Source organism: Mytilus californianus, unplaced genomic scaffold, assembly GCF_021869535.1.
Source record: "Mytilus californianus isolate M0D057914Y unplaced genomic scaffold, xbMytCali1.0.p SCAF_2, whole genome shotgun sequence".
NCBI classification, from domain to species: domain Eukaryota; kingdom Metazoa; phylum Mollusca; class Bivalvia; order Mytilida; family Mytilidae; genus Mytilus; species Mytilus californianus.
This window is the reverse complement of record NW_026262668.1, coordinates 134,948,524-134,963,295: the sequence shown is the minus strand read 5'-3', so window position 1 is coordinate 134,963,295 and position 14,772 is coordinate 134,948,524. Positions and strand designations below refer to the sequence as shown.

Genomic DNA, 14,772 nt, shown 5'->3' with positions numbered 1-14,772 from the left:
TTTTTTGCCATGGCGTTGTCAGTTTTTGTTCGACTTTTGAGTTTGAATGTCCCTTTGGTATCTGTCGCCTCTCTAAAGAAGAACTAAACATTAAGTGTTCTACAGCCGCGACTTCAATGAATAAAACTGCATTATACACCTTACAAAACACATTTAGAAGGTTATTGGATTAATACTACATTAAAAAGTATATTTTCAAATAATTCCATTAAAATTTATGGAAAACCGTAACTGCGAAAGAATACATACAGCTCTTTGGTAATTATACAATGTTTTAGCAATTCTTAACCTGTTATAAAAAAATCATACAAACATAATGGAGAAGTTGTTCTTAATTTAAACGTCGCAAATGCATGTGTCTATTGTAATAAAAATCAATAAACGTAAATTACAAACAAAATCTATTCACCAGTAATCCATTCCATAACCGTGAATTGGTGAACGTTAAACGGCGATGCATTTCAATTTTGCTGAACACTGCAAACTTTTGAACTAAATTATAAGTGCAACAGCACAAATTGTGTCAGTTTTAATCAGTATGTATATGTACTTGTCGGATAAATTATATTGCAAGGGATATCAACGTTTGAGTTAAATAATGTCGCAAATTGGTCTTGCTCAAGTGATTTGCAAGGACACTCTCCACCACAATTGAACGGAAGAAAGAATTAAGGATAACTAAAAAATGATGAAAACATGCATTTATCAATTTTTTTACTGTGTCTACATAGATATTCAATTAGAATGTTGTTTTAATCTAAGTAAGCCCTGTATCAAATAAGGGGATACTTGATTGGATTTTAAGCTTTAGTGACGTAAAAGAAGTTTTTGTTTATTTTGTATATTGTTAAAAGTATGTATTTTGTTCTAGTTATCAATACGGTTCTCATTTTCAAATGCCTCTTAGATTATGCAATAGTTTGAGAGATTCTCTACTCAAGATGCTGGCTTTTTTGCGCTGCACTCTAATCGAAAATGACGAAATTTCTCAGTTCGAAGAAAAATATCTGTATTATTATTGAAGAATTAAGTAACTTATATTCAATGTGGGCTAATATGATTACTATTTAAACTTCCTGTTGTATTTTTATATTCGTAGGCATTTCCCGTTAAACGTGTATTTAGAAGATGTTAATGATATTTAATCGTCGAACGTATCACTCAATTCTTATATAAATGTTATGATTTTTTTCGAATTCTTTAATATTTGGCATTGTCTAAACTCAAATAATTATCAAATGAGATGTTAGACAGTATTTTGTATCGTCTGTAGTTCTGTTTGACCCTCAATATTAGGTCGTGTACCAACTGACTTGTCTATCATATTTCTGTTGTCCTTCTTCTGTTTTTCTTCTAACACACATTTACATAGTTTTGTGATTAAAGGTGATCTTTTGATAATCGCCTGTTTAAATCCCTCGTTTACGAATGCGTAAACGAATGGATTGACACAAGAATTAGCATAAGAGAGTGTGTGACCAAATAATTTAACATAATGCATTGCATCTGTTCTAGGAAAGTTCGGATCGAACTGTATCCAAAGTGCAATCAAGTGTATGGGAAACCAGCACAAAGCAAACAAGAATACTACTATAGCCACCATTCTCGTTACTCGTTTTTTACGTCGAAGTTGCCTTTCATGTTTGTCATTTTTGATTGGTAGTGCAGCTTCATTCTGAAATTAAAAAAAAAAAAAAATTGTATATATTTATTTTGTATACAATTCAACCATTCACACATGTATACCCAAACGACACATAAATAGTGAGATAGGATATATTGGGCAAGTCTGCTTTATGTTACTTCACATCCTATTAATAAATGGATTTCTCTTCATTCCACTGAATACCCAAATTCAGAAATGTCCTAACTAATTCTAAAGTTGAAGAGGGGAATTCGGTGACCAAGTAGCCGTAGTATTTCATCAGTATCACTAGCCTAGCTGTCAATCTGAGGTTGTGTGTTCAAAATCCACACCTTGCAAAATTAATGGCTTGTTTCCTCGTTTCTGTAAGTCTGCATTTGTGTGGAAACTTGCTATGCTCCTACATTAGCAGCAGTTATTTCGTATTCTCTAAAAAAATTAAAAAAGCTACCACTATTCTTCAACTTGACGTTCTGATATACAATGTAGTACTGTAAACATTTCCTTCTCGTTTATAAGCTGGGTCCGTTTTGCTCTTCCTTAAGTTTTATTTATTATATATTTGGAACGGCTTGGATTTCTCAATTATTTATAAAAAGTGAAAGTGAAAGAGGTTGCTTTTCTGCGACATGCGACATGCGATTAATTATTCTGCTATCATGGGTATTATCTATTAGTATTGATTTCAACCGATATCTGTGTTGTGGTAAATTCGCTATCTATTCATTATTGTATTCAGATTTCAGAAATGATACGGATGTTTCAATTTAATATTTTGACTTTCAGTTCAAATGCATTACGGACGCGATCATGACTTGGCTAACCGAAATAGAAAGTAAGTTTCTTAGATGAATATGGAAATCCTGCTGTTTTAGCCAAAATAATGTCATCCCTTGCTCGAGTATTCCCATCACCGATTGCGACTTATCAGCAGAAGGTTTAATTGTAATGATGCCATCAGTGAAACAGAAACGATGCATTACCAACCCGGAGAACATGAGGTCACCTTTCCCATTTGATAACGTGTATAGCACATTACAGTGAGAGTTGTTTAACTATTAACACTCAAGTGATACAATCTTCCACATGCGAAAGTCTCTAGGCATTAAAATTGACCCTTCCCTTACATGGACAAACCAAATTGATTTGATCTGCTCAAAAATTTCATATAGGCTATATCTACTATTAAAGATAAAGAAATTTCTCTCCAGTCTAAATCTAGACTGGAGAAAATTATTCTATGATGGTTATATCTTTCCACTAATTGACTATTGTTGTATAGTGTGGAGTAGTTGTAGCAGTAAGGGTTTAAATAGGATATTAACAAAACAGAGCTGCTAGAATAATACTAGAACTCCTTCCGAACCTTTCTTCAAACACTTAAACTGGATGACAGTTGAACAGAGAATAAACTATCACAAGTTTGTGATGACATTTAAGTGCATCAAAAATGATGCCCCATCATATCTTACTAGCAAGTTTCATTATGTTTCAGACAGAAATCCATACCCATTGAGAAATGCTGTTCAAGGAAACATCATACTACCTAAACCAAAAATAGAACTGCTCAAGAAATCTTTTATGTATTCTGGACCATTCTTGTGGAATAATTTGCCAATTTGTTAATTATTTCAAATACAAAATAACAGATCATTTATTTGAAATCAACCTGTTGAAAAAAATACTGATTATTTCATCATGTTTATTTTTTCGTAACATTTTTATCAAGTTGTATTGAACATTATCATCATACTTGACTTTTATACTAATGTATGCCATGTTTATGTTTGCATTTTTGTTTATGCTTTTCTATGATGCAATTCTTACTTTTTTCGTTCCGTTGTTTATTTTTTAATGTTAAGAATTATAATATTTGAACTAACATTACTTTGCCAAATCTTAATATGCACCATAAAAAGTATATGGATAACGTATTTGTTTATGTTTCTTGCTAACCAAGAGAACATTGCAAATACTTAAGGCTGTTGAGAATCCTTTTGCATATCCCGTTTTTTTTTTAATTTTCTTAGAGTTTATGTCATGGCCATCGACGGCAATGTACACATCACCTGTCGGAAAACTTTTCAATGATTCTTTTTAAGTTACACCAAAACATACACACAATTTTTACATGTTATATTCCTACCTCGGGCTTTGCTCGTTTCATTTTATTTCCCTTCCAGAGATGTTGCAAAATACACCCATAACATATTGTTATAGCTGTCATTGGAATAAAAAACGTTGTCATGACAACTGCTAATGTGGTAGCTTTAATCCATTCTGGACTTGGCCACATGACGGCACAGTCTAAAATTCCCTCATTTCCATCACGCTCTATAACTCTTGGGAACAGGAAGAATGGTAGTGATATGCTGATTGACACTAGAAATAAAAACAAAATGAAACTATTTACATAGAAATAACTGTGATCATGTGAACAAACTTTTAAGATGGATTACTCTTTTTACTTCTGTATTTACAAAAGTATCATTGCGACTTATCTTATCCTTCCGGTAACGTAAACAGGAATAAATGAATTGATATTTTACTTTTGTTGTTGTTTTCCAAAATCCCTGATTCTAATAAACAGACAAAGTAAGGTGATATGTGATTGTTCACCTCTTTATGGATTGTTTCTCAGTAGCAATTATATCTTTTATATTCATTCACCTATTCTAATGTAAATAAAATACTCTTTTTCAAGGAAATACATGACACTTTAAACAATCCATGTAAACCCAATAAAGTATTCTAGTTGAGTATATTTATTTTTTTTATATTCAATTCTCTTATTTTCGATCCTAATAAAAATTATACACACAAATCGGATTTCAAATAATCGAAGAAAAGACGAAATCAACTCGACAAGGATCAGATAATTTTATTCACATTCTAAAGAAAAAGAGACAAAGGATAAAAGAATAATGTTTTGGTTCGTATCATTAGTTATAATACAGATAATACAGTTGATAAATTTAGAAACAAAAAAAAAAACAAAAAAACCAAAGCACATAGTAAGGTTGTTTTGATAAAATAAAATGTCTCACTTTGGTATGGGTGACCTTTCGAATCAGACATGTCACAGGGTTTGTACTTAGATGAGCAACACGATGGGTGCCACATGTGAAGCAGGATCTGCTTACCCTTCCGGAGCACCTGAGATCACCCCCAGTTTTGGTGGGGTTCGTATTGCTCAGTCTTTTGTTTTCTATGTTGTGTTTTGTGTACTGATGTTTGTCTGTTTGTCTTTTTCCTTTTTAGCCATGGCGTTGTCAGTTTATTTTCGACTTATGAGTTTGAATGTCCCTTTGGTATCTTTCGCCTTTCTTTTACTCACCTTTTCTGACCGTTAAGAAAATAAACGATCTTAGAGTAATTACATTATAAGCTAATGGAATTCAGGAGTAATTTTAGAGTTATATGATCAGAATAGAATTTCGAAAATTCTTGTATCAGATTTAAGATACCGGCACGAATTCCAAGTCTTATAAATTACAAAAAACATGACAAAACCTAGGCTACGTATATATATACATGCCCGTACTCCTAGACTATAAATCACGAAACCTTGGCTGCATACATGGCAATACTCCTACATTTATAAAAGAGGGACGAAAGATACCAGAGGGACAGTCAAACTCATAGATCGAAAACAAACTGACAACGGCATGGCCAAAAATAAAAAGACAAACAGACAAATAATAGTACAGATGACACAACACAGAAAACTAAAGACTAAGTAACACGAACCCCACCAAAACACGGGGTGATCTCAGGTGCTCCAGAAGGGTAAGCAGATCCTGCTCCACATGTGGCACCCGTCGTGTTGCTTATGTTATTACAAATCCGGTAAATAGTATAATTCAGTAGGTCTTATTCGTGAAAAGGGAAGGGTATTGTAGTTACGACATAAGGAACATATCCGATATTATCTGTGAAATGGTTATTCCATAACGGTCAACCAACCCGTGATGGCTTCCGTAAATAACAAAACCTTGGCTACATACATGACAATACTCATAGACTTTAGATTACGAAACCTTGGCTACATACATGTTTATACTCCTACACTTATAAATGAATAAACATTAGATGATTACCTGCCCACACTCATAGCTTTATAAATGACGAAGCTTTAACTACAAACCTGCCCTTAAACCTAGACTAATAAATGACAACACCTTAGTTTACATACCTGTCTATATTCATAAGCTTATAAATGACAAAACCTTAGCTACACACCTGTCAAAACGCACACGCTTATATACGACGAAACCTTGGCTGCACATACCTGCCTATACTCCTAGGTTAAAAGAAAGGCAAAGCATTAGTGACGTTCCTGTCAATACTTCAAGGCTTATAAATGACGAAACCTTAGGTACATATATGCTTATTATCCATGGCTTATAAAAGACGAAACCTTAGGTGCATATCTGCTTATTATCCTATACTTATGAATGACGATACCTTGTCTACATGCCTGCCCATAACCCTAGGCTTATAACTGACGAAAACTTGATTACATACCTGCCCATACTTCTAGGCTTATAAATGACAAAACCTTGGCTACATAACTGCCAATTCTACTAGGCCTAAAAATGATGAAACATTGTCTACATACCTGCTCATTATCCTAGGCTTATAAATGATGAAACCTTTTCTACATACCTGCCAATACGCATAGGATGATAAATGACGAAACATTGGCTACATGCCTGCCCATACGCCTAGGCTTATTAATGAGGAAACTTTTGGTACAAACCTGCCCATTCACCTCAGCTTATAAATGACGAAACATTGGCTTCACACCTGCCCATAACCCTAGGCTTATAAATGATGAAACCTTTGCTACATATCTGCCCATACTGCTGGGTTTCATAAATGACGAAACATTAGCTACATGCCTGCCCATACGCCTAGGCTTATACATTAGGAAACCTTGGCTAAAACCTGCCCATTCTTCTAGGCTTATAAATGACGAAATATTGGTTACATACCTGCCTATTCTCGTAAGCTTATAAATTATGAAACCTTTCCAACATACCTGCCCATACTCATAGGCTGATATATGACGAAACATTGGCAACATGCCTGCCCATACGCCTAGGCTAATAACCCTAGGCTTATAGTGATGAAACCTAAGATACATACCTGCTCATTACCCTGGGATTTTAAATGACGAAACTTGGCTACATACCTGCGGATACTCCTAGGTTAATAAATAATGAAACCTTGGCTACATACCTACCCATACTCCTTGGTTAATAAATGACGAAACATTTGCTACATACTTATCCATCCTCCTAGGCTAATAAATGATGATGTTTTGGTTACATACCTGCCCATATTTCTAGGTAATAAAAAATGAAATTTTTGCTTCATACCTACCCATACTCTTATGGTAATAAATGATGAATGCTTGGCTACATACCTGCCCATACTCCTAGCCTAATAAATGACGAAACATTGGCTACAGACCTGCCCACAATCCCCGGCTAATAACCCTAGGTTTCTTATGATGAAACCTTGGCTACATACCTGCCTATACTCCTCGGCTAATAACCCTGGCTAATAATGATGAATCCTTGGCTACATACCTGCCCATACTCCTAGCCTAATAAATGACGAAAAATTGGCACAGACCTGCCAATAATCCTCGGCTAATAACCCTAGGCTAATAATGATGAAACCTTGGCTACATACCTGCCAATACTCCTCGACTAATAACCCTAGGCTAATAATAATGAAACCTTGGCTACATACCTGCCCATATTCCTAGCCTTATAAATGACGATACATTGGCTACATATCTGCCTATTCTCCTAAGCTTATAAATGATGAAACCTTGGCTACATACCTGCCCATACTCCTAGCCTAATAATTGACGAAACATTGGCTACAAACTGCCAATACTCCTCGGCTATAACCCTAGACTAATAATGATGAAAAATTGGCTACAAACCTGCCCATTCTCATAGGCTTATAAATGATGAAACCTTTGCTACATACCTGCCAATACTTCTAGACTGATAAATGACGAAACATTGGCTACAAACCTGCCCATACTTCTAGGCTAATAAATGACGAAACATTGACTACATATCTGCCCATTCTCCTAGGCTAATGCCCATTCTCCTAGGCTTATAAATGATGAAACCTTTGCTACATACCTGCCCATACTCCTAGGCTTATAAATGATGAAACTTTCGCAGATCTCCAGTTCATCGATCGTATTGGATTGACTATTGCATGGTATCTATCTATTGTCATGGCTGACAAGGTCAAACAAGTTGCATGTAAAGGCACCTGTAAAATGTTTTTATCAACTTTAAAATACATCATAATCACGAACATCTCATTATTTTGGAATTTTTATACAATGCTTTAACAGTTTTAGATAATTATGAAAATGACCACATGTTACATTTATACTACATAGGGTGTTATCAAACTGATTTTGTACTTCATCATTAGAAACAACATTTTACATGGATCATTATTTTATGTTTGTGTTAGGTACAGATATATGGTTATGGTGTTCAGTAGATTATATATAGTTGTGATATTAATTCTGGATCTCAGGTTTCCATTACTCATTATCCAATATCTTCATACAAAATGCAAAACTGAAACGTGAAAACTCGGATATTATGTTTACGTTTTAAATTGACAAGTTCATAATATTTAATTTGATAACGACCTTATGCAACAAACACCTATGTTTGACTTATACTGGGATACCCATATTTCCATTTTCTAAAGTTATAAAATTATAGTGGAAAGAGTCATATTCATTTATTGTCTGAAGCTTGGATTAAACAATGAGTGACTATCATGCTTTGCGCGAAGTTAAACTTCATATGTTGAAATTGTAAATATATTTGCATGAAAAAATGTTTGTCTCCTTTTGTTTACTTTACTAAACAGCTAATATTTGTGATTTGTTAAAGATTGTAATGTTGCTATAATATTTCTCTGGTTGTATACAGGATAATTAATCTTGATTAGCCTTATGTTACAGAATGAACTCGATATCAAAAACTTCACTTATTTGATTCGATATAATTTCGACATCTTACTTAAAGTAATGTCACTAAGAAGCACAGAAGGATGAGAGTGAAACCATTAGGATTCCTTTTATGTTATATGTTCAGGAATGATATGTTTGATCGGATAGAAGTCTATTAGACGAAGTAGAAATAAATCCAACAGAACGATTTATCTTATTACACGTAATACTTAATAAATCAGAAGGGATTTGTGAGAGAAACAAATTAAAAAGTGAACATTCACACAATTTATCTGATTACAAAGTCCTATTACGGTTGCAGTTGAATTGTCGAAGCATACGTAAAGTGGAAATAACATTTCTTGTATCATAAACATATAAAAAAAAATAGGTATCGTAGTAAATGATACACAATCTCGCTTACATACTGAATTGAGAATTACAAGACGATGACAACGTACAAATGTTGTTGTTAATACAATGGCAATCAGAATCCTTGTTATACCCCAGGACTGAAAAATAGTGAATTATAGAAAAACAAAGGATATGGGGTATCCATCCATGACACAAAATAAGTACATGCACATTGATAAAACAACAAAGGAAAAGTCCACCAAACCCTTAAAAAGATTTTGATTTCATAGAAAAAAACAGGATAATATAACTTATAAAAGTAGGATGATGTAGTATGATTGCCAGTCAAACAGGTATCCACCAGAGACCAAATAACATAAAAATAAGCGACTATATGCCACCGTAAGGTCTTCAATAATGAGCAAAACCGATACCACACAGCTGGTTATAAAAGGCCCCGAAATGAAAAATGTCAAACAATTCAAACGAAAAACCCAACGGCCTGATGAATGTACAAAACAAAAAACGAATAACAAATATGATCTACAAAAACAAACGACAACCAATGAATTACAGGCTCCTGGCTTGGAGATTATCCTGTCATACCCCAAGCATACATTGTATATCTATATTTTCACAACTAAAAAAATAAAATCTTAAGGTAGCTGGTGTGTCTTCCGCCATCTTGGATTTTGAAATAGCAATCGTTCTAGATCTTTAATGAAATGTGCAAATGTCTAGAGTAGTATGTAATTCATGTGTAAGACTTTTCATGTTTATATAGAAAACTATGTGTTGTATCATATTTTACGGCTGTATTTTACAAAAAAAAAAATGTTTGATTCATTTTTTTCAACTTTGCCACATAAGGGAAGATAACTCAGATAAAGTTACTTTTATAATAGAATGTGTTGTGAATTTACTTATCTTTTATGTACCAAGAAAACGAATCCGGTGACCTATTTTTTTTCTTTTTCTTATCTGAAAGCATATTATAAGAGCTGTCTTCTCATATTTTATCTTAAAATTCTATGGTGTAGTTTTCTTTTTATCACACAAAATTGGGTTTTCCATGCATAATCTATACAAAATCTGAAAATTTTGCATAACATGTTGCGTGAAAAAAAGCCTTGTGACCCATACTTTTTATCATATTTTTGAAAAAGCATGGTATAAACTACATTTTGACAAATTATTGAAAAATTCTATGGATCTTAATTTACACCCCAATCTACCTTAAATAGATACACAAGCACATTTATATCACATACTTAGCAAAAATATGTCTATTTCTTTGTATCTAATAAACCCGAAAAAAATAATTAACCAACTAGACAAAAAAAAAGTTTTCAAGTGCTGTTCGAACGTACCGAGGCTGATAACCCTATATCAGCCTGGCTTGACCTCATCTGGTCGGGCTGATATTGGTTTATGAATTTATCATCCTATAAAGACCCTAAACTAACGCCCTTAAAGCACGTTACAGAAACCTTTCAACACGTGTTAAGGATCCGGAGGTATGCAGATGATCTGCTGTTTTAGTTCTGAACATGCATGACGTATTTGCCACTGGACGTCGAGTGTTTAGAAAGTGATGATTAAAACCAAGAGTGAGCTCGATTTATCATAAACGATGTATTAAACAAATTTAGTAACTAATAAATATTTCAATTTATTTTGTTGTACAATGACGTTCAATACTTTCAACACACGAAAATTATTTTACAACTTGCGTAATTACATGTGTACATATAGGACATTGAAATGGAACATCAAAAGCCATTTCAAAAACAAAAACACAACAACGAAAGTGAGCTCCATAACATTATGCAGACTGTATATTAAACAGATATCATATTCCGTTTCATCTTTTCCATCAATAGAACGATAACAATTTCAACAGCGTAAAAGTAATTACTCTGTCACAACAGTTTATTAATTCTAACTTGGATAGTTTATAATGGATTAAGTGAATGCTTTACGACAATACAAAATCCGTTTCCGGTTATACAACTTTTATGTTTGTACTTTTGTTTGACCCTAAGTGTCGACCTTGTAAGACATAAAATGAAATCCTTTGAATTAAATTCCGTTAACAGAAAAAAATATCAAAGGAACTCTTCCGATGATATAAACAACTTGATAACATAAGTATAATATAATCAGACAGTTACTGCGATGAACACGGAAAGAAGGGTGGTCATAATACAGGGGGGACAAAAATAGGAAACCCGGAATTCACACAGGATAGTTTCTATACGGGAGCAGTTTCGACACGTGTGGCAAGCCGTTCTCGTTAAAACTATGTTTGAAACATTTTTTTACACGCTGAGATTAAAAAAAAAACACACTGAGATTAAAAACGTAAAAACACACACTGAGAATTAAAAAATACACATTCAGATTACAAAAAGACATACTGAGATTAAGAAAAATGAAAAACACACTCTGATAATTTAAATTACACGCTGAGATTTGTGTGCACATTTCGCATACCTAATCTGAATCTATTACATGCTTCGGGTCTCAATAATTATCGACGAGAAGCGACAAGAAAACAAATTCAGCGTCAAGAAGTCTTAATACTGATTATTTCAGTTAAATAAATATAGAAACATGCATTAAAAAGTAAAATCACAAAAATACTGAACTCCGAGGAAATTCAAAAAGGAAAGTCCATAATCAAATGGCAAAATCAAAAGCTCAAACACATCAAACGAATGGATTACAACTGTCATATTCCTGACTTGGTACAGGCATTTTCTTATGTAGAAAATAGTGGATTGAATCTGGTTTTATAGCTAGCTAAATAAAGTTCTTATTTAGTATTTTCATTTAAACGTTCAATAAACTGTATATAACAGGGGCGGATCATGGATTTTTTAAAGGGTGTAATTACTGAAAATGTGAAACTATGCACCGAGCATAGCAAGTCGAAATTTTATTGGAACGATCTTATGCTAAAAGTAGGGGCGTAAGTCCTCTAGGCTCCACCTGAATCCGCCATTTAAGAATTTCCCTAAATCTTCTGTATCGGTGATCGACATCATGAGGAAAACGTGGGCGCTCCAACATATCAATCGAAACACCGAGGTGAGGTACGAAAGTTGGTGAGGTGTTCCGATTTATATTTTTATGTGACAAGAGTTCAGGTGACTGAGATATTAATCTGTTGAATAATTCATGTCATGAATATTCATTAGTAATGTGCATAATCACAGTGTGTATTTTTGAAATCCCAGTGTGTATCTTTAAATTTCAGTGTGTAATTTTAATTCTCAGTGTGTGTGTTTCAGTTTGTTTGTGTAGTTTCTAATTCTAGTGTGTGTTTTACATTTTTCTTAATTTCAGTGTGTCTTTTTTAAATCTCCGTGTGTAATTTTCTATTCTCAGTGTGTGTTTTTAATTTTTTTTTAATCTCAGTGTGGTTTTTTTTTAATCTCAGTGTGTGAAGTTTTCGAAAAAATGGTTTAAAGATAGTTTTGACGAGAACAGTTCGCCATGGCCACACACCCATCTTGAAGGTCGTTCACTTTTTGTCTCATTGGCACTCATACCACATCTTCTTATATCTAAATCTCCAATTTCTAGTACATAGATTTTTCTTGAAATAATATGTCTTGTTGATACATAAATTTCCGTTTTATTTATGTGATATACTAATAGGGTCACCGACGTCGTATTTACGCTATACACAATCAAAGTGGTGTTCTAGGTGAAAAGAAATACCTCAAAACGTAAAAATAGGCGTAACGTCATCGCGTTATAAAATAATATAAGCCGTAAAACGTTGATTTTAGACGTTTTTCACTACCAATTAGGTAACAGATTGGTCAATATACCGAAAATAAAGTAGGTGACGCTGTCATTAGTTTATATCATTAAAACGGAAATTAATCTATCAACAACATATAATTTTTTAAGAAAAATCTATGTATTAGAAATTGGGGATTTGAAGATTTAAAAACAAATTTAAGAACATTTTCATCAATTTTGTTCACCTATTATGAGACAATTTAATTAGCAATATTTCAGAAAACAAAAGATATTAATGAGTTATTTTTTTCCGATTTTCAGTTATAGTTAAACGAGCCAAAGTTGTATGCAAAATTTTATAAATTATCTATGATATAGCCTATTTACTGTTACTTAACCTTAAGTAGTTAGTTCAAACAACAGTAGTACAATATGTAACTACATTTGGAATGTATAAATAAACAATGTATTGTAAACGCGTGATTATAATTTTTATGTAATTCCAATATTGAATTTTGTTGTACAGTGACGTTCCAAACTTTCAACACACAATAACATAATATGGATAGGAGAATTTCAAAATTTTACTCAGCAACACGAATATTAAAGAAGCAGCAGGCAATCTAGTCTCCATGACTAGACAGGTGTTTGTATGATATGTTCAGCTCTAAGAAAAAGCTCTAAGAAAAAGATTGATTTATTATTATAACCTTCCTTATAAAATGGCGTTTTGTGAAGAAACCTATATATAGGTTTTTTGGTTGATTTATTAAACTATACATATCTTACATATATCATATAAGTTGACAGCTTGCAGACAGCATCTCCTAGAATCCAGGTTGGTATAACGATGTGAATCAGTGTTGCAGGTACCACAAATATAATAAACATCAAATCAGCGAAGGCGAGGTTGATGACGTATACGTTCGTTACAGACCACTCACCGAATCGAAACAATATATAGAGTACAAGTCCGTTGCCAATGGCACCTGTTACTATGATCAGACTCCATACTGAGCTGACCAGTACCACTGCTTCCATTGGTAACTGTTGTGATTTGGTGTCATTTCCGGTTGTCATTAAAATGCTGCTTATATTTTCTGTAACAGTTTCCATATTGTCCTACAAAATAATATAAAGATAACCTATTCAAATATGAATATATATATATATATATATAATTTATAGATAATTTAGATAGATAATTTAGCTAATCTGCAATCAATTCCATCTTCATGCCTAATATATCATGTACTGTGTTACAACTCTAGACTCTACTGACGAGGAAAGGTAACACTAGAATTTTTAGTTCAGTATAAGAGGCCGAGTAGTCTAGAGCGCTGGACACAGTGCAGGCGGTGTTGTCTCGATATCTCAATAGCATGAGTTCGAATCCCGGCGAGGGAAGAACAAAAATTTGCTTCCGCAAATTTGCAGATTTAACCTTGTTGTGCTGATATTTAGAGTGATTATGAATATGATATGTGTTTTCAGTCGTGTATCACCTTCACTGCTGGTCCAATGAATGGATCTGTCGTAGAGTTGTCACTTGTTTAGACGTACTTATTAAAATAATTATTTCTGTGGCTGTATCTTACGATCCTTTACGATAGATAATTTAGCTAATCTGCAACCAATTCCATCTTCATGACTAATATATCATATACAGTGTTACAACTCTAGATTCTACTGACGAGGAAAGGTCATATATATAATTACTCTAAAAATCAACACAATAATGTTAAATCCGCAAATTTGCAGATTTAACATTGTCATAGTAGATGAAATATATAAAAAAAAAAAAAAACTAAAATCTAGAGGATACAAAACCAAAAACATCACAGACGCTTTTCATAAAGCCCAAGAAAAAGATCGAGATATCCTCATGGAATACAAAGATAAGACGACCCGCGCAGATAGAATTCCGTTTGTTGTCACCTTCCATCCCGATTTGACAAATATGTCATCTACTATCCGCAAGCACTGGCGTCTTATCGAAAATGACTCT

The 14,772-nt window shown here is 33.3% G+C and overlaps 1 protein-coding gene across 1 annotated transcript; it reads right to left on the bottom strand.

The window, feature by feature from the left end:
* Positions 1-1,246: 1,246 nt before the first annotated feature.
* LOC127727829 (galanin receptor type 1-like) lies at positions 1,247-13,875 on the bottom strand. The gene is made up of 4 exons (XM_052234944.1): positions 13,554-13,875; positions 7,816-7,951; positions 3,792-4,027; positions 1,247-1,675 (listed from the first exon to the last, which is right to left on the bottom strand). The coding sequence occupies exons 1-4, from the start codon at positions 13,842-13,844 to the stop codon at positions 1,247-1,249; spliced, it is 1,092 nt and encodes a 363-aa protein (XP_052090904.1). The 5' UTR covers positions 13,845-13,875.
* Between the last annotated feature and the right edge of the window lie 897 nt (positions 13,876-14,772).

Excerpts from the sequence above, each read along its gene's own strand:
- LOC127727829 (XM_052234944.1), bottom strand. The coding sequence starts at position 13,844 with ATGACAACCGGAAATGACACCAAATCACAACAGTTACCAATGGAAGCA. Across the intron at positions 7,952-13,553 it reads TGTCAACTTATATGATATAT|GTGCCTTTACATGCAACTTG; the intron begins GTAAGATATGTA and ends AACATTTTACAG. Across the intron at positions 4,028-7,815 it reads AAGCCTAGGAGTATGGGCAG|TGTCAATCAGCATATCACTA; the intron begins GTATGTAGCAAA and ends TTTTATTTCTAG.